This window comes from Martes martes (assembly GCF_963455335.1).
Source record: "Martes martes genome assembly, chromosome: 2".
In the NCBI taxonomy this organism is placed as follows: domain Eukaryota; kingdom Metazoa; phylum Chordata; class Mammalia; order Carnivora; family Mustelidae; genus Martes; species Martes martes.
In genome coordinates, this window is record NC_137889.1 from 59,695,126 (window position 1) to 59,714,425 (window position 19,300).

The 19,300-nt window shown below is 46.5% G+C and overlaps 1 protein-coding gene across 2 annotated transcripts in view; it reads right to left on the reverse strand.

Moving 5' to 3' along the window:
* The window catches only part of PTK2B (protein tyrosine kinase 2 beta), a gene marked incomplete at its 5' end in the record, with an annotated part of 60,640 nt that extends 41,607 nt beyond the window's left edge, over positions 1 to 19,033 (reverse strand). For both annotated transcript variants that reach the window (XM_080796648.1, XM_080796647.1), the window contains one exon: positions 18,830 to 19,033. In XM_080796648.1, coding sequence (XP_080652774.1) covers positions 18,830 to 19,033 — 204 coding nt within the window. The remainder of the gene's footprint in view (positions 1 to 18,829) is intronic.
* Positions 19,034 to 19,300: the final 267 nt, after the last annotated feature.

Here is a 19,300-nt window from a genome sequence, read left to right on the forward strand (position 1 = left end):
CTGCAAAGCGTGCAGATCTGTCAGTCAGGAGAAACACGGCTGTCCACCCCGGGGGGGACACAGAGCACACATTCTGAAGTCACAACAACCCGGTTCTGACATACACTTTCTAGTAGGATGACGAGCTCCCTGAGCCGGTCTCCTTCCTGCTCTTCACTGCCCTTGTCATATGAAGCCACAGAACGCTTCCTTCATTCAAACCATCAGCAACTTCCTATGACGTACTCACTTTGCAAAGCATTGTGGGGAGCCCCAGTGCACACACAAGGCACCCTCCAACTCCGGACTCAAGGAGCTTTTCTTTAGGGTAAGAGGAAGAAAGCAGCTTCACTTGAGGGGACCCAGAGTGGGGGTGGGGAATCAGTTTAAAAGAAGAGGAAACTCAAGTTTTGACATGATCTCACACCGGGGGCCTTTGTATCAGCCCTGCCCTCCCCTTTACTGCCTCTCCTCTGCCCTTCACAGGGCTTCTCCAGCAAACGGTGGGAGCGGCAAAAGCAACCCTCTGCCCACGGCTCATAAATTGCCATTAATGAATCAGTATTTTTTTCTCTATTAATAAATCACTTTTTAGGAACAAGAGTTTGAGATGTTTGCCTAGTCACTAAATTGCCATATGTAACATAACAGAAAAAAAAAAAAGCTGTCTTAATTTTATCACTTGTTATTGATATAAGCCCAGGATGTATTTACACACACACACACACACACACACATTTTTTTTGCGATAGGGAAACCGTTACCTCTGCCCTTCTGACTGTGACTGAGAAACAAGCCCTCGGACCGCCGCTGGCTCACACCTTCTCATACACAGTGGAATTGCTAAGGCTTTTCTTCCCGCTTGGCTGCCATTGACTTATTTGCTCTATCAAATAGTGTGAAGACCCCAAATCACCTTTGCCTCTCGATTCTCTGGCATTTCTTCTTGTAAGTCATCAACAAAGCAGGGACAGGACTGAATGCTGTCCCATGTCCAGGAGCATTTATTTCCCCAGAGAAAAAGTCACCCAAGCAATCGAGTACTCAGGCCACTTTCTCTCTTCTTTTTTGGTCCTTGGTCACAATTTTTTGTTTCTATCTGAAACAGATTTTTGTATATAGTGTGAGGTACACAGCTTGAAGTTAACTTGTTTTCACAAGGGTGTCTAACATTAAGTGATTTTATGTGCTGGGCTGTTTCTTGTGTCTTTTTCTGTTCCTTTCATCGAAAGGTCTATCTTTATACCTCAGTCACGGTTTTTATCACTTCTTTAGTAGTCCCATGACTTTCTCAGGTTCACCTATTTTTTTTTTTTTTTACACAAAACACCTACTTTTGTTGTTGTTGTTTGAGCTTATTAAATATATTCACGCTAGTGGCTGGGTGTTTAGAAACAACTGAGCAGATAGCCTGGCACCACCATCCGAAGCACCCACACCCCGTCTCGGGTTACAGCCCTTACTGGAGGCAGCCCGTATCTGGTGACTGGTCACTTCAGGGACTTCAAGGCCCTGTCTTTTCATCCAAACACCAGGGCTCCCTAGGGGGTGGCCACCTCGCAGCCCACCCTGCTCCCTCTGCCCAATCCAGTTTCGGTCACTTCCCCAGGTGAGTTTCATGAGAACATGCACTGACACACCTCCTGCGTGCAAACACATAGGGCACACGGCAAACACACTCGGCTTCACGGGACCCCACCTGGGGCCCTGGCCTCCAAGCTGCTTTCCCACCCTGACTTCACTCATTCTCCTTACTCTTTTTTCTAAGGAAGGCACAATGCTCCTCTTTTTTTTTTTTCTAAATATTTTATTTATTATTTGAGAGAGAGAGAGTGGGCAAGAGCTGGGAGGGTGGTGCAAAGGGAGAGGGAGAAGCAGACTCCCACTGAGCAGGGAGCCCAACGTGGGGCTCAGTCCCAGGACGCTGGGATCATGACCTGAGTCGAAGGTAGACGCTTAACCCGCTGAGCCACCCAGGCTTCCCTAAGGAAGGCACAGTGTTCCTCTTTTTAAAGATGACTGAATTTACAGTTTTAATAAATTAAAGCCTTAGTTTGAAAAAACCCTGCTTAAATTCTATGTATAAGGGCTCCACTTTGAGACTGAGGGCAGAGTTAAACAGATGACTTTGGTTTAAAACCAAACTCTTTAGCCTGAGGCATAGAAGTCCCATCTCCCACCCTCACTCATGACGTGCTGTCAGCTCCAGTCTCCCTTGCCAAGCACAGCACGCTCTTCCTATCTGGAGGACCCCTGGCTCTCCTGTCTCCGTGCTCTCCTCCCGGCGAGCTTTTGGGGACAGTCAGCACGTCTTCCCTGACTTGCATTGATAGGGCTTGTTTCCTTCCCTGGGTCCCCAAAGAACTGTGCACACACATATAGTCAGATACTGTTATGGGTTGAATTGTGTGGCCCCAAAAAGATATGTTGAAATCCTAACCACCGTACCTTAGAATGTGACCTTATTTGGAAATAGGGTCTTTACAGACTGATCAAGTTTAAAATGAGGTCATTAGGGTGGGCCCTAATCCAACAGGACTGGTGTCTTTATAAGAAGGTGAGTTTTGGACACAGAGGGAGGCATGTGCACAGGCAGAAGGGCCGTATGAAGGGGGAGGATTTGAGTGATATGTCTCTGGGCCAAGGAATGTCAGAAGATGGCCCACAAACCACTAGAAACTAAAAAGAGGAACATACAAGTGTCAGAGGGAGCATGGCTCTGCCAACATCTTGACTGTGGACTTCTAGCCTCCCAAACTGTAAGATGATGACTTTTTGATGTTTTAGGTTACCACACCTGTGGGACTTGGTTATGGCAGTTCTAAGAAACTGGCACCGACATTTACTAGTTACAACTAAGACATTTGTCCATGTTGGCCTTCCTAGCCTTTCAAGTCCAAGGTCAGAAGCCAAATCTGACATGCAATATCATCCCCTGCTCCGAGCCCAGCGCTTGACACACATATTTGAAGAAAGAATGTTTGAGTAAATGAGCAGGAGTCAGCTTTCTGAACAACAACTTGGGGTTACAAAGGACAGTGACCCATGGTTAAAAATGTTTGAGAGATCAGGAGCATGGTCTGGATCAGGCCATGGATCCCACTATGGCTGTGTGGTATTGACCAGGTCACCTAATCTCATTTCCTTATCTGTAAAATGGGAAAGTACCCCTTCCATTGTGGGATTTTGGGTGGGACTAGATAAGATAGAAAGTGGTATAAGTAAAAAGAGCAGATATTAAATTATAAGCATGCTAACTGTCCCTTCCTTCATGTCCTAAGGGGTTTCTGTGCACCACCCAACTCTTGCACCTCTGTAGTGTAAACTTGGTGATGGGGAGGGTAAAAGTGGAGAGGTCTCAATCCATTTGGATTTGACTTACACTGAAAGAAGCAGAGAATGACTGAAGGAAGAACAAGAATAGATCTTGAAATGAACAACAGAGGGGAGGAAGAGAAGAGCCTACATGGGCCAGAATTCAGGAATCCGAAAATGCAAGTAAAGCTATTTCTGGACAGCAGACAACTAAATGGATATTAAGAAATAAGTATGAGAATTTTAAGAAATTTTGCTATCTTGAAAGTGAAACCCCAATGATATTCTTCTCCTGAAGAGAATAAAATTTTTACTTGATTTTCAATTCTTTTTAGAGGATAGACTAATATCATTTGGAATGTGACACTGCACTGAGCCTGGCCTCAAGGAAAAAGCAAGCTGGCCAGCTTTATGTGGGTTAAAGAGCTTGGCACAGTGGTTGGCACATAGTAGATCTTAATAGATGGTGACCATGATCATGATGGGCAGGCAAAGGAGAAGGGAGACGCGTGGGATCAGAAGAGGCAAGCCAACCTGGAGAGTTGGATTCATTAACACAAGAAGTCTGTAACTGAGGTATAAATTGGAAAGCCTGAACTGGAGTCCAAAGATGCATGGGCCAGAGGCTCCTCAGATCCCCCCTGCCTGAATGGGAATTGGGACCTTCGGAAACCCACCTCCACGGTAATGGCAGAGGGAAGAGAAGGATGCCATGGTTGCCACTGTGCCAACAGTGATTGAGCTCTGTACAAGGAGCACAGGTGACTGAAAAAAGTCATTTCTGGAAAAGGGAACTGATCCTGTTTCCAAGCTGTAGCCAGTATTAGCAGCAGCCAGAGGCTGATGTGTGATAAATGAACCTTGCAGGATGTCAGGTCATGGCCATGAAGAAGTTGGCTGGGAAAAAGTAATGCAGAGAAAAATGACTTCCTTCTGCTTGGAGCAAGAAAGCCACAGAAGGTTTTACGTTTCCAGGGGCGAGAGCTCACTACAGCGGGCTCCTTCCTTCTCCCTGCCTGCTCCGTGTAGAGCCAGAAGTAAAGCTCTGGGGAAGTGCACGGAACAGGTCAAAACGGCAACAAGAGACCTTCTCTTTAAGTGACTTGAACAGAACATAAGAGGTGTCTCTGAGCAATGAAAATATTCTGTTAAAAAGAAGACTGTTGGGTCAAATGTTTGGATTTACTAATAAGCCACAAGGAAGGAAGGGCTCTTGGTGCCCAGCTGAGGTCTGGGAGAAGTGAAGAGCGTGACAGGAAAGGAGCAGGTGGACTGCACGTACTTCCCCGAAAACATCCCCCTTAAAATGCCCCTTTAAGGAATGATTTACGATTCACGTCTGTGGCATGTAGCATCACACGGGTCGCTTCAGCATGACTGGTGACATTTTACTTCTCACACAGGGGGATGGGCCCCGGGCGTTCACGTCACCATAATGCTTCATAGCTCACATCCGTGAGTCTCAGCGGGTACAGCTGGCCCTCGGGGCTGGATGGTTCTGGGCGGTGTGGTACCATTCATCACCCGTGGCTGCCGCCCAGTGCACGCTTCCCTGCCGTGGCCCGGTCATCCTGACAATGATGACAATGTGACACTCCAAAAAGGATTCTGTTCCTGAAAACCCTCATGAATGAGATGAATGCCCTTAAAAGAGACAAAAGGGAGACGAGATCTCTCTATCCCCCTCTGGCATGTAAGGATGCAGCAAGACAGTGGCCTTCCGCAGGTCTGGAAGAGGGCCCTCAAGAGAGCCCAACCACAGGCTTGGACCTCCAGCCTCCAGAACTGTGAGAAATGAAGTTCCAGTAGTTTAAGCCTCCCCATCTGTGGTATTTTGTTACTGTAGCTGGAGCAGATCATGAAAAAGCAGATACTGAAGACATGACTCAAAATACAGAAAAACCCTGTTGTACCAAGAAACTCACTGTGGAAATTTTTTAAGTAGCCAAATCCCCCCAGCAAGCAGCCAGTGAAATAGTTTAAAAGAGCCCTGGAAATAATGGAAGGACCACAGAGAGTTTATTTGCTGGTTTTCAAAGTTGTCTAAAGAGGGTCACCTGAGTGGCTCAGATGTTAAGCGTCTGCCTTCAGCTCAGGTCATGATCCCAAGGTCCTGGGATCGAGCCCTGTGTGGGGGCCCCTGCTTGGCAGAAAAGCTGTTTATCCCTCTCCCACACCCCCTGCTTGTGTTCCTGCTCTCACTGTGTCTCTCTCTGTCAAATAAGTAAATAAAATCTTCAAAAAATTGTCTAAAGAGCTTGGAAAACTTTTGGAAAAGGCTTCCATTGTAATAAATGGGAGGTATGAGATATGAAATCACATACAAAGAATGGTAGCGGCTAGAAACTGAAACAAACAAATCCAGAATGAGGTACATCAAAATGTGAACAGTGCTGTCTTGGGGTGAGGCATATCAGCATGTCCACACATATGTTTTTATTCTTCCAGGTTTCCTGTGTTCAAACTTTTATATGCAATGTAGTGGTTCAGAGGATGGCCTTAGGAGTGTCAGAAACTGTTTCATTTCTGATTCGCTTTGCTACTTTGGACAAATTAATTTCTTTGCTCTGGATTCCCATTTGTAAAATGTCAACATTTTCCTATCTCTTGGAGTTCTCGTGAGGATTAAACAAGGCAATATATATGAAGAGTTTAGCGTAGTGCCTGTGCACAGTAGTGTTAAATAAAAAGCTATTATTAATATTGGATGAATGTGCATTCATTTTATAAATTGTTGGATTCCATCTGCGATCATTTTGTTGAAAATGTTTGCATTTATGTTCATGAGAGGTGCTGGTCAGTGGCTTTTGTTGCATATATATTGTTCATAAATTCATTATAGAGTTGTAAAAAAAATCTCTTCAAAAATAAATGTTTTAGTTCCACTGTTATAATAGACTTGGTCATGCAGATTAGGCATAACAAAGTCATACTTAAATGGTGAGAGCAGACATCATCTTCTAGCCTGAGACAAATGCCATAGTTTATGCTTACGTGTTTGGTTCATGCATTACCAAGTGGAGTCCTCCTGCCCTATGTATAAACTCTTGTAAAATATAAAACTCTAAAATTAAAATGCTGGCTAGACAGTAAATGCCACAGAGCCAGACTGAAGAAGAATGACCAAAATTCACTCAGGTCCTGACGAAAATGAATTTGAATAGGTATTTTGGCTTCTAGATCCTAGAAAGCAGACCTCACTGATATAGCCACAAAAATATAACCTCCAATTATACAGACACTCAAACGTTGAAATGATGATTAAGCTTATAAACCTTAGGCTGGAACTCTGGAGACTTAGGTCAATTTAGAGATCACTTACTTTGTCTCTGTTTTTAAATGAAGAAAGTGAGACATAGAAAGGTCAAGAGACTTGCCAAAGATGATACAGGGAATTCCGTTTTAAGCAGGCTGAAATTCTATTACCCCTCCTATACATTATTATTTACGAATGCCAATCTTCCTTCTAGTCAACTTCCTACTTGGTCTCTATGTCAAGTGATCTGGAAGATTATGGATCTCATTTGAGTACCCTCTAGGCATTAGTTCATTCGTTCCTTCCTTCATTCATTCCACAAACATTTACTTTGTATTAGGCTCTGTTTAGGCACTGGGGATATAATGGTGAATAAGATGTAGTCCCTCCTCTCCAAGAGACTACCTTTCCTTAGAGATGGACAAGAGGCAGTTACTATATAGCCTGTCAAGTGTGGATAGGGGAAATGGGGGTGCTATGGAGCCACCTCCAACCACCTGATGCACACTCACAGGCTTTCTCTTCTCTTTTGCCCCACCCAGCTGTCTCCTGTCACTCTTTCATAGACCCTTCAACACGCTGAGTATCTTGTGAATTCTCAAACCCTGTAACATGACCTCATACCCTGAGGCTCACCACCATCCAAGTGATTTTGATAATCCTCCTTTAGGGAATGAGAGTCAGATGGGTATTCTGCTGGCAGAGGTCCTCTGAGGCCGTGACCAGTCCCAGTACCCCAAGATTCTAATTCAGTGAATTTGGAATGGGATTTGGAAAACTGGTACTTAAAAACTCCCTTGTGACTCGGATCATCTCTCACGTAGGAAGATCACGGTAGTGGTTATATAAACCAGACTTCCAGCCCTATTTATAGGACCTCTTGGGCATTTACTGCCACAGACCAAAGACAATACCCCCTGTAGATACCAGATCAATGAGAAACTCTCTCTCCTCTGCTGGAATTTGGAAGTGAGACGTGGAATTCTAGCCAGTAAATCTCTGTTGGCTTTATAACTGGAATCCATCATCCATCCACCCATCCACCCATCCACCCATCCATCCATTGTTAAACAACAACTCATTAATTAATTCTATTTGGGGAAACAAAAACAAGTCCCCCTCTCCTGGAGCTTATTTTCTCCGGGGGGGGGCGGTGTTAAACAAAAAAAATACATGTAATAATATTTCAGATTCTTCTAAGTGCTAAGAAGACAGACAAAGCAGATACAGGCACCAGAATGAGAGGGGGCTGCTATTTTACATGGGGATGGCCAGCAAAGTCCTCTTTGATAAAGGGCATTTGGATGATCCCCAAAGGAAATAAGAAAGAGAAGGGTGGCCCGAGAAACCGTACCACATGGAGTCCCCTAAGGTGTGCAGCCCCAGAGCGTTTTGCATTTGAGCAACTGTGAAGAGGCCAGGGGGCTGGGGTGGAGAGGCCTGGGGAAAGTGAGAGGAGGAAAGGCCTGAGAGAGCCAGGCCAGGCCTTGGCAAACCTTTTCGGTAAAAGCCCAGGTTGTAAATATTTTAGGCTTGAGGGCTACGTGGTCTCTATTGCACCTTCTCAACTCTGCTGTTGTAGCTCAAAAGCCATAGACACTATGTAAACAAGTGAGTGTGGCTGTGTCCCGATAATACTTTATTTACAAAAATGGGTGGTGGGCCATATTTGGCCTGCAGGCCATCACTTGCCAACATCTGTTATAGGCTGATGTAAGACTATGGATTCTACTATGAGTGAGACAGGTAGAGTTGGAGAGCCCAGAGACTGGAGAGTTTAAAGGAGAGCAGTGCGGGGCACCTGGGTGGCTCAGTTGGTTAAGCACTGGACTCGTGATTTCAACTCAGGTCATGATTTCAGGGTTATGAGATCGATTCCCCCATCAGGCTCTGCACTCAGCGGGTTATCTGCTTGAGAGTCTCTCCCTCCCGGTCTGTTCCCCTCCCCCACCCCAACACACACACACTCTCACTCTCTCTCTCTCTCAAAAATAAACAAATCTTTAAAGGAGAGTGGCGGGGAAAATATAAATAAAGGAGAGCAGTGAATATGCTCTTAGAACTCAAATATATCTTTCTAGCTGAGCAATGTTTTAAAGACTCCCTGCTGTCACTACTTGCAGAATGGACCACAATGGGCTACAGGCAGAAGCAGACAGGAGGCAAGTGTGTCACTCCAGGTGACAGGTGCTGAGAAGGAAGTGGTCAGAACCCGGATGTGTTTTGATGGGAGGGTTGACAGGATTTCCTGATGGACTAAATACAGAGAGTGAGAGAAAGAAAGATTCAAGAATGACTCTGAGATCTACAGCCTGAGACACGGTCAACTAAGAGAACAGAGCCACGGTTATGGGGGCTGGGAAAGACGGGAAGGGAACCAGAGTTTGAGAAAGACATTATGAGTGTGAACCTCCATGCGGGAGTCAGCTGTCTGTGGAGACAGCAAGGAGCCAGGTGGATACACGAGCTGGAGGCACAGGAGGAGGTCATGGAGCTAGTGCTACAAAGTTGGTCCCCAATTTCAAGTCATGTGACTGGATAAGATCCAGGCGAGGGACTGACCAGCCTGTGGTGTCACATAGCCTGACAGTGTCACAGGAAATATCCCTCCAGGGCACAGGCTGGCCACAGGGTGCCCAGAGATTGAGGACCCCGGACAGCAGTGGGGAGAGGTGGCATCAGTCCATGTTCTGTGTCATTTCCCGACAACTAGCCTTGCTTCAGCATGGGTGTGTGTATGCGTGCCAAGTGCTCACAGTCAACTACGTACTGTACACATGGGTCAGAGGTACCAGTAATAGACATTATGATCCTACCTGATGCACAGGGTTGAACGATGACCCCCCAAAAGATATGTCCCTGCCCTGGTCCCCAGAACCTGTGAATGGAACCTCATTTGGAAAAAAGGGGCTTTGCAGAGGTACATAAGTTAAGGATCTCAAGAGGAGATAATTCTAGACTCTTTGGGTGGCTCCTAAATTCAATGACAGGTGTCCTTCTAAAAGGCACACAGATGAGAAGCACACGGAGAGGAGAGCAGAAGGGGGAGGGGTAAAGAAGGCCGGGGCAGACACTGGAGTGCTCTAGCCCCAAGCCAAGGAAGCCTGGAGCCCCAGAATCTCCAACAGGTGAGGGAAGGGTCTGCCTTTGAGTCCCACCAACCCTTTGATATGGGCCTTCCTGCCTCCAGAACCCAGAGAGAACACATTTCTGTTGTTTATTTTTTTTTTTTTTTTTTTTTTTTTTTTTTTTTTTTTTTTTTTTAAAGATTTTATTTATTTATTTGACAGATAGAGATCACAAGCAGGCAGAGAGTCAGGCAGAGAGAGAGGGAGGGGGAAGCAGGTTCCCTGCTGAGCAGAGAGCCCGACGCGGGGCTCGATCCCAGGATGCTGGGATCATGACCTGAGCCGAAGGCAGAGGCTTTAACCCACTGAGCCACCCAGGCGCCCCTTCACATTTCTGTTGTTTAAAGCCCCCAGAGTTTGCGGTGATCTGTTGCCTCGGCCCTCGGAAACAAATACAATAGCTCTACAAGTCCCAAGTTCTCAATACACCTAAGGGATAATTTTAAAAGAGGGACTGAAGAACAAAATAATAAAAGTTAGCGTTACTTATCACTCTGAGAGCGTTCATTCTGATGCGACAAAAGCCTCTCTCTAACAGGGACATTCAGCAGCGCAACTGCAGATTAAAAATAGAAACGTAAGCACAGGCACCTGCCTGCTAATTTGTCGATATAATGAATGTAGGCCTGCAGATAAATACAGAGAGGCTGAGAACTCCGTGTGTTGGCCCGGCGCTCACTTCTGCAGGCGTCTGTGGGTGGGTGGGTGGGCCGCCGGTAGGCCTGCTGCACAGGAAATGGGGAGGGGGTGCAGAGAGGGGGAGGGGCTTGTCCAACTGCCTTCTTTCTTTCTTCCTTTTTTTTTAAAAAAGAGGCAAATTTATTCCTTCTTCTTTTTTTTTTTTTTTTTTGAGATTTTATTTATTTATTTGACAGAAAGAGAGAGAGCACAAGCAGGGGGAGCAGCAGAGGGAGAGCAAGAAGCAGGCCCCCTGCCAAGCAGGGAGCCTGATTTGGGACTCAATCCTAGGACCCTGGGATCAAGACCTGAACCAAAGGTAGAGGCTTAACCATCTGAGCCACCCAGGTGCCCTCTGTGGGAAGCATCTGTGGTCTCCTGGCTGAACTCCTTCCCCTCGGGTTTTTAGGGACAGTCCTCACACGTGGCGGGCTAGCCTTGTGTGGCTTCATTCCTTCTTCTCAGGGCAACCTGAGAAACGGCAACTTCCCAGGACAGGTAATCATGCCTTCCCTTCCTCTCGCATGTCAACTTTGTGGTCTTGCCTCTAGAGACATCTGAAGGAGGGCAGCAGGGATTGTTCCGGAAAGGAAGAACCGAGACCATGAGCTTCTGGCTGCATGGAGCGGCTGGCTCCATGTGGTAGTCAGTGTGGGCTGATGTCACCAAGTGCTACAGACCACAGACATTCAGGTCTCACAGTTCCAGGGGCTGGAAGTCCGAGATCAAGGTGTCAGCAGATTTGGTTCTTGGTGAGAGCTCTCTTCCTGGTTCGAAGACGGAGGGCAGAGTCCTCACATGGTGGGCAGAGCTCTGCTCTCTTCCGGTTCTTGAAAGGACACTAATCTCATCCTGGGGCCCTACCTTCCTGACTTCATCTGAACCTAATCACCTCCCCAGGGCCTCATCTCCTAATACCATCCTGCTAGAGGTTAGGGCTTCAACGTATGGATGTGTGGAGGGCAGGGGAGCCCAAACATTCAGTCCACAGCACTGCATGTCTGGTTAAGGGATGGGTTCAAACTTGAAACTAAGAAGTGTTGGTGGGGACAATGGTTCTCAATATCTGAAATGTGCCTTTCTGGGAATATTCTTGAATGTATCATATATACGATGACCACTGTCGGGGCACCTGGGTGGCTCAGTTGGTTAAGCGTCTCCCCTCTGCTCAGAGCGTGAACCTAGGGTCCTGGGATCAAGCCCCACAGGGGGTTCCCTGCTCATTGGGGAGTCTGCTTCTCCCTCTGCCTCTGCCCCTCCTCCCCCTGCTTGTGTACACACACACTCTCTCCCTCTCAAATAAATAAAATCTTAAAAAAAAAATGAGTCCTGGATTTCTAGCGGAGGTCAGTGAGTACAAGTGTGTGCAGAGCAGGCTGCACTTAGGGCTGGATTCTGCCTTGCTCACACACCAGGCAAGAAGCACCACAGGCTGACTCCACAGCCCGGAAGCCTTGCTTTGAAAGGATGGGACTCAGCCGGACCAGGTGCAAAGCGCAGGGCAAAGGCTGGCTCAGGCTCTCTCCTTCCTGGGGATGTCAATGTGGATTCTTAGTAGAGGGACGCTTCAGGACAGAACAAGGATGAAACTTGAACATGGCTTTTCAGCAGGATAAATTCCAGCTGAGGAAGAGGATTTTGGATGTGGGGTTCTCCTCCCTCCAACACTCTTAACCACACCCCATCACAGACAAGTGCCTAATTCTCTGCTTGAGGCCCTCTTGTATGAGACACAGAAGTCCCAGGATGAGTAGATAGCCCATGAACAGAATGGGTCAGCTGACATCAGCCAGAGAGAGAAAAACTCCATGAACCAGCAAGTCAGGATGTCAGGCAAAGAGAGGAGTGAATATGACACCTAGAAGTAGGTGACCATGTAATTTATCCTCTGAATCACGATGCTCTTGAGATTGGCAGGGGCACCGTCCTTAATCATCTCTGGACAGGGTGTGTAAACCAGGACTGTGTGACAAATCAGCATGTAAGATCAACCTACATGGAAAAGAATGAGAGAGGAGGGGAAGGAGAATGGGGAAGGGAAGGGGAGAGCAGAGGAGAGACAGAGAGAGAGAGAGAGAGGGAATGAAGGAGAAGCTATTAAGAGTCAAAGAGAGACGCCCTGTGTGGGCACGTCTGGGTGGCACTCTGCTAAGTTGTTTACGAAGTGTTATCTTAACCTCTTTCCCAGACAAGCAAATTAGCATGTTAGAGAAGGATATAATGATCTAAGCCTCCACTTGCAACAGAGATTCAGAGCTCCCAAACAAACACAATTTCCTATGAATATCAAACAAAAGGGAAATGGAAAATCAAGAAGAGCAAAATACATTTTTCATCCAGCACTTGCTCAGTTCCCTTCAACACCTGCCTGATTTCTGTTGGATCCTCGGCCCAAGGGCCAGCATTGTTTACAGGGCTTTTAACAGCCTGGAGAACACATCACGAGGCGATTACAGTCTCAGAGAAAGCCGTTGAGAATAAGAAGGAAAACATGAAATCAGCAAGTGCCCATGCAGTAACTCTGTTTGGGAGGGATGTTACCATCTCTGGACTGTGCCAGAGTGATTCTCCGTTGCTTCTACTGAATCAGACACAGCTAAGTGGGGGTGTCGGCATTTCAGATATGTTCTTATGGAAGGACAAGTGCTTGGCTAGCTGAGCACAGGGAGGCTGGTGAAAGAAGAAGGAGCTGGAAGTAGAAAAACCCTTCAAAGCACAAAGCCCCCCTAGGGAAGGAGGGTGCAGGAAGGAGTCGGAGCAGAGGGTAGAGGGGCCCAAGAGTCTCAGGCAGGAAAGCTGGGTCTGGACCTATATGCAGCTGGAAACAGAGTCCACAAACGGGCCTTGAAGAGCAAGGCTGTTCCTGGACGTCTAGACTAAACTGTTCTGTATTTTATGCTCTCCCAGGCCCTCCTTCTTCCTGTCAGAGCACTTGCCTCTTGTAAAGGTTGTAAAGGTTCATTCATTAGTGTGAGTCAATGTTAAGCTTATTCTGTTTTGAGTATGATGATAACCCCAGGCCATACCCAGCATGGTGCCAGGTACATGGGGTACTCCACAAATATTTGTGGAATGGACCATGACATTATTCGGGATGCTGAATTAATGATCTCACCCATAGTTGGGGCTGACAACACTCAAATGTCCCTCTCCAGCCCTGTTCTCTCTTCCAGAATCATGTATCAAGAAGTCTACTCCACGTTTTCAAGTGAAAATGTTAGAGCATCTCCACTGTTCTTGACAGGTCCAAAACTGAACTTGTGAACTACCCCCTCTGCAACTGGTTTTTCCTCAAATGTTCTTCATTTTAGGGAGTGAGATCCTGTTCGCCTGAACTAGGGCTGCCCGGTTCTTGACACCTCCCTCCTCTTCATTCCTGCATCTCCGGTCCATCAGCAAAACCTTTCATTTACACCTCCCAAATTCTCTGAATTATAATCATTCTGTCCATAGATCATGGTGGTTAGGAGCGCAGGCTCTGAAGGTGGGGTGAATGGGTTTGAATATAGCCTCCACTACGTACTAGCAATTTGCTGAACTACTTGGCACCTTGTTTCCTTATATACAAACTGGAGAAAATTTAGTATGTGCTTCATAGAGTTCTTTTGAGAAGTCACTGACATAGTACATGTGATGTGCTTTCAAAAGTTCTAGCTGCTATCACTACCACCATTCATCATCACCACCACCATCATCATCATTATCATTACCACCACCATCATCATCAATCCTCTCTGTCACCACCACCCTCACCATTGATACCATCACCACCGTCATCATCAATCCTCACTGTCACCAGCACCATCACCATCAATACCATCATCACTGTCATCATCAATCCTCACTGTCACCACCACCATCACCATCAATGCCATCACCACCATCATCATCAGTCCTCACCATCACCACCATTATCGCCATCAATATCATCACCACTATCATCATTATCAACACTACCATCACCACCACCACTGTCATCATCAATCCTATCATCTCCATTATCATTACCACCACCCTCCTCACCACCACTCTCAGCACCAATACTATCACAAACATCACCACCACTACCAACACTATCATCACCACCATCATCATCCTCACCATCACCACCACCTTCACCACTGATACCATCACCACTATCATCATCAATCCTCACTGTCACCACCTCCATCATCATCACTATCAACACTACCATCACCACCACCACCGTCATCATCAATCCTATCATCTCCATTATCATTATCACCACTGTCATCATCAATCCTCACCCTCACCACCATCCTCAGCACCAATACTATCACAAACATCACCACCACTACCAACACTACCATCATCACCACCACCATCATCATCATCATTACCACCACCGTCATCATCAGTCCTCACCATCACCACTACCCTCACCATTGATACCATCACCACCACCATCATTAATCCTCACTGTCACCATCACCATCAATATCACTGTCATCATCATTACCATCAACACATCATCACTAAGATCATCATTATCATTACCTTCATGTCTAAGTTATCATCATCTCTTATCTGGATCACTGCAACAGCCACCTAACATCTCCCCACAATCATTCTTGCCTTCTTCCAATCTACTTTCCACTATGTAACTCAAGTGATCTTTTAAAAATGCAGTCTCATGTCACTCATATGTTTAAACTATGTCACTGGCTTCCCACAAAAGATGGGATAAAACCAAAAATTTTTAGCTTAGTTTAAATAGCCAACCTTGGCATCTCTTGGTTATCTGCCTATATATTCCTCTGCTGTTCCCTCTGCCCCTAACACTGTTCCTCTTGCCTTCTCTTCTTTCCTTCCCTTTATGGTCAAAACCTCTCTGGAGTGTTGGTTATACTCTCCATCTCCACTGTCCAACCAACTTTACAATGGCTTCTGTCTCCTTCCTCCATCTTTTCACTGAAATTGCCCAGCAAAAGATCATGGCACCTGTTACTGAAGCCAATGAACCTATTTTTAGCCTTATCTCACTTGACCTTTCTGAGTGTCTGACACTACTAACCACTCTTACCTCAAAATTTCCTATGCCGTTGTGTCTGCTGCCTATTCTCTTGGTTCTTTTCATCTTTCCCTGAATAATTCTTCTTTTTCTTTTATCTGCCCCTTTTTCTCTATCAGCCTTTTAGAAAATGCTTTCCCAGGGTTTCCAAACTGCAACTCTTTTTCAGTTGCTCTATTCATGCTTCTATGGGTGATCCCATCCATTCACATGGTATCCATTGCACAATGGCTCCAAATCCTTCTCACTGGGTCCTTCCTCCCTCCTGAGCTCCAGGCCCATGTTCCTCCATGGTGGTATTTCACAAACACTTCAAACACAACACTGGTAAAGCTGAAATCTCACAACGCCCTTCCTGTCTCTGTTGGTATTTCAGTGAGTGGCCCCAATACCCAGTCAGTTACCCCAGCAAAAGCTTGAGTCATTCTTGTCTCCTTCCTTTCTCTCCCTCCCTACCTCCAGTTAATCATCAAATTCTCTTAACTCTGCCTCCTTAGATGCACTCAGATGTGTTGACTTGTCTTTGTTCCAATGCCACTCCCTTAGTCCAGGCCCTCATCATTTCCCGCCTGCACTATGGCCACAGCTCCCTAATCCATCTCCCATCTCCAGCCTTTCCTTTCTCCTGCCCTTTCTGTACGGCTGTCAGAGTTTAGGAAAACCAGAGTCTTGAATGATTTTCCAGAGGACTAGTGGTCCACCTTTCAAAAGAAGGGTTTCTTAGGCAAATAAGAAACGGCTTAGTTCTGAAAATATCCCCTCTGTAGCCCTTTCTTAGTGATCCCCCATGCATATCAGCATATTTAAGGCTCTGAGAAGTCCTGTCACAAAGGATCTGTTTGGAATTGTTTAAGCAAGTATTTCCCAAACTTCCTTGACCCTAAAACCCATTCTCCTGGACATACTTCTTAATATCTTGCAGAACATTATATACTGTCTGAAAACACCAATCTAATCATCTTACTGCCTTATTTGAAAATTGGACAGATATGTGGTTAAACGCTAATGGAAGACAATTTGAACTTTATTCTATGAGGAATGAAAAATCCCTGGAGATTCCTAACTGGGGAAATGACCTAACATTCAGGCAATCAATAGCTTTCAATGATCGAGCTCCTACAATCAGCTAGGTGCTTCTCACCTCTAACCCTTACAACATGGCCACGGGTGGGCATAATCCCCAAGTGAGGGGACTGAAGCCAGGGTGGTCAAGTACTGGTCCTACAGTCATGTAGCCAATGAGCGTGGAAAACTATCCAGCTCAAGGTCTAGGTGACTCTAGAGCCATGGCTGTTTGCCTGCAGGACAGATAGGAAGTAGGAAAGTCTAAGGCTTGGACATAAATTCTTAGAAGGCTATCATTTCTTTTTTTTTCTTCTTCACCTTTGTTCTCATGCCCAGATAATGCCTTGAGTATAGCCATTCTTCCTAAGCTTGGGTCTCATTGCCTTTTCTGGAGGCCCACTGTATTTTTTCCCCCTTATGCATTGAGCAAGTCATCAGTTCCAGAAAAGCCTCTCTCCTGCTTAAAAACTATGTCTTTCCCAAGTGCCTGTCCAGGTCTACATTTCTTAGCTTAATCTTCTAGGCCTTCTCTTATCTGCCCTCAACGTTCCCTTCTGATCTTGACTTTGACGCTTCTCAAAATATTACTCATATTACCCCATCTGAACTACTCAACATTTAGCAGCCTCCCTGCTTTAAGTTCCTGCTTTTCCCTCCTCTTGGAAAGGACCTCTCCTTTAGGGTCCCTTCACACTGAATTCCGTTGAACAACTCCTGATCTGGACCAATCGCATGCTCGCAGGTTTTTAGCAGAAAAGGTCAGGGAGGTGCCTCCAAACTTGGAAAGCAGGTTAACTTCTGAAAATTAAACTAGTAAAACCCACAGTGGATGGCATCAGCTATGTGTGAAGATGATACACTCAAAGTCAGTCTCAAGAAGAAGAGAGCTAAGAAGATATGAAAACACCTCCCTGGAAGGGAGGAAGAAGGTGCCCAGAGCTCACCCTCAGGGCACAACTCTACCTACACATCTGGAACCATAAGATACACAAATAAGACCCTTATCAAATCAGTGACAGGAAACAGAGGGAGTAACCAAGCCATGATCAATCGTGATGACCAGTCACGGCAGTGACATAATCACCTACATTCTGCTCTGGTGTACCGAAGCCCAGCATGCACTCTAATAGATGGAAGACGGCTAAGGAGACAGATGGACAGGTGGAGAGGCTGCTGCTAGCACCAACTAGAAGAGACACTCACTCAATTTGAGGAATACTGACTTTTGGAACAGGGGAAGGATTGGTGATGAAAGGATTGGAAATGGTTCATCCAGCTTTCTCAAATGTGGTTAGTTTTCCCAAAAGTCCCCTGCTTCTTTTGTTCAAATGAAAAAGCCACCCTTTGAAAACCAGTTTGGGTTTCTTGGACATCATCAGAAAGGGGTACTCTGGGCAGTGGAAAAGGATATCCTCATTGTATTTATCTCATGGGGCTGTTGGGAGGAGTCAAGGAGGTAATGGTGTGCTGAGGGATGGATCCAGGCTGTACAGAGTAATTGTTCAATAAGTGTTTAAAATCAATCAGTGTAGCAGTGCCTGGGCAGCTCAGTTGGTTAAGCGTCTGCCTTTAGCTCAGGTCATGATCTCAGGGTTCTGGGATTGAGCCCCATGTTGGGCTCCCTGCTCAACAGGGAGTCTGCTTGTATCTCTCCCTCTGCTCCTCCCTCCCACTCATGCTCTCTCTCTCTCAAATAAATAATAATAAAAACAATCAGTGTATTGTAACTCTGCTTTTAATGACAAGCTCTTATACATTTGCTTAAGGTGAACTGGCTTCCTGGTGTCTGGGTGCTGGGATGATACTGACCACCCAAACCTACAAAACAGATTCCATAGCCTTGGACGAGAAAAAGCCAAAGGAAGTATTGCCTCATAAAGGACCTGGCGACCATCCACCTGGTCTAGGGCATCTCTAGTTCATTATCATCCTCCCACCTCCTTTCTCTAAGTGCCAAGCACATGTCTTAAAACATTTTTTGTGCTGTTTTCCATGCAATCACTTGTGTATATCTCGAATCCCAATTCTATCAGCGCATATACTCCTAGAGGGTGAAGGCTCTTACATCCCTCGTGGAGCTCCAAATGCCATAAATCTTTAATGAGCTGAAATGAGTTGAATCCAAGACAAGGCAAATGATCCGGGGTTCACATGAAGCCCCTAAAATCTATCCTCTCCCCACCCTCCAGGAGGATGGTTGCAGAGCCCTGGAGAGGAGGCCTGGCCCAGCAGGCTGAGAACGTCTTCCCAGGTGTCCCCAGCCCAGGAAGCGGCTACAGGAGAGCCTGCTGGGCTGAAGGAGGGCTGCTCAGCTGCCCAGGAAGGAGAGGGAGAGACAGACGCATGAAGAGAGCAGGTCTTGCCTGCCACACTCACCTGGATCTCGGTCTGCACAGTGCATTTAACCAGTTTAAAGTTCTTCCCAGGGTTGAAGCTGTTGCTGTAGAAGCAGACCTTGAGGATCCGCACGTCTTCCTTTTCCACGTCTACCGGCACCACCACCATGGGCTCTGGGGGGCCTTCAGGCCGACGTAACGTGCCCACCTTCACTCGGCTCAGGGGCTCAGATACCCCAGACATCCTCTCGGGCGGCAGCTAGGACCGGCACATCGCAGTCCTGTGGAGACAGCAGAGGGACAGCCCAGAAATGAGTCTGAGGAGGCCCACATGCCTCGTGCCCCAGGGACGGCTCCCACTGAGCTCCAGGACCTAGCAAACCACACAACCCCCCATTCTCAAAAACTCCCCTTCAAGGCATCCAGCTTTATGGACTGGGGGAAGCAGAAGCACAAAGGAGCAGTTCGTATAAACATCCGGGTCTGAAACCCGGCCCTCGAGCTCCCAGGC